Below are 1509 nucleotides of genomic sequence, written 5' to 3'. Positions count from 1 at the left end.
GTATTTTGTTTTAGAAATAACAAAAAGTGCAATCTTATTTTGGATGTAACAATGGGATCCAGGTTTACAATAAAAAAACTAACAGAAATGCAAATGAAGAAGAAATGAAGTTGAGCTTCAATGAGCTTAATGCAGAAAAACATGAATGAGAATACCTTTATGAACAATACCTCTTATTATTGATAAAGCATGAATAGCTTTCTCTTGATCTTCAGTAGAAGGAGCTATGTCCTATTTATACTAAACTAACAAGACTAATTAGCAAGGTTGAAACTAATTGTAACTAACATAACAAACTTAACAATAAAAACAGAATGGATAAGACTTTTCCTAATGGTTAAATCAGGTAACTTGTTCTCTAAGTAACATAGTCTTTGATGTATTATGAGCATTGCCTGTTGAAGTTCTTTGAGTATTGTTTGTGTTTTCTTGGCTTGATGAAGTGGTTGTGTGCTTGACTGGTTCAGTGAAAGTTTGGCGGTAGGATTTGATGTGTTTGTCTAATACCCCCCCACAAGTTGGGGCACATATATTGGTGAGTCCTAGCTTGAGATATATTGTAGAAAAATCTTTAGTGCCTAGAGGTTTGGTGAGGGCATCGGCTAGTTGGAGATGAGAAGAGATAGGGGGATTTTGATGAGGCATGTGGTATGTTGTTCCTGAATGGTGTAGTAGTCCAATTCGATGTGTTTGGTCCTTTCATGGAAAACTGGGTTGGATGCAATATGTATGGCGGATTGATTGACGCAGTAGAGTTTCGCAGGGCTAGTAGGTTGGGTGTTTAAGTCTTGAAGAATGTAGGAAATCCATTTGAGTTCACATGTTGTGAGGGCCATTGCCCTGTATTCAGCTTCGCAAGAACTTCTAGAGATTGTTTTCTGCTTTTTGGATTTCCAAGAGATGGGAGAATTACCTAGGAAGATGTAATAGGCAGAGACTGATCTTCTGGTATCAGGGCATGATGCCCAATCATTGTCACTGTAGGCTTTTATGTGGATAGAAGATTGAGAAGGGAAGAAGAGGCCTAAGGATGGAGTGCCTTTGAGGTACTTTAAAACTCTTAGAGCAGCTAAATGATGAGAGGTTGTTGGTTTAGCCATGAATTATGCCAATTGATTGACCACGAAAGCAATGTCTGGTCTGGTATTTGTAAGATAGATCAGTCTTCCTATTAACCTTCTATAAGCATGAACATCATGGAATGGTGTGCTAGAATCCTGAAAGAGATGAGTGCCATGAATCATAGGAGTTGGGGCAGGTTTGCATCCTAGAAGACCTACATCAGAAACAATCTCAAGGGCATACTTTCTTTGATTCATGGATGTGCCTTTGTTAGTTCTTGCAATTTCAAAACCAAGAAAATATCTTAGAGTTCCTAGGTCCTTGATTTAAAAAGTGTGATGAAGAAGGTTCTGTATATGCAGTAATTCTTTTATACTATTACCAGTCAAGATGATATCGTCAACATAAACTAAAACAATTGCCATAGAATGATCTTTAAGATATTTA

At 37.2% G+C, this 1509-nt stretch overlaps 1 protein-coding gene across 1 annotated transcript; it reads right to left on the bottom strand.

Annotated features, from left to right (window-relative positions):
- Positions 1-602: 602 nt before the first annotated feature.
- LOC109341526 (uncharacterized mitochondrial protein AtMg00810-like) lies at positions 603-1100 on the bottom strand. Its single transcript, XM_019579460.1, has one exon. The coding sequence runs from the start codon at positions 1098-1100 to the stop codon at positions 603-605; it is 498 nt and encodes a 165-aa protein (XP_019435005.1).
- Positions 1101-1509: the final 409 nt, after the last annotated feature.

This window comes from Lupinus angustifolius, unplaced genomic scaffold (genome assembly GCF_001865875.1).
Source record: "Lupinus angustifolius cultivar Tanjil unplaced genomic scaffold, LupAngTanjil_v1.0 Scaffold_495, whole genome shotgun sequence".
Lineage (NCBI taxonomy): Eukaryota > Viridiplantae > Streptophyta > Magnoliopsida > Fabales > Fabaceae > Lupinus > Lupinus angustifolius.
This window is presented reverse-complemented; position numbering and strand designations above follow the sequence as displayed.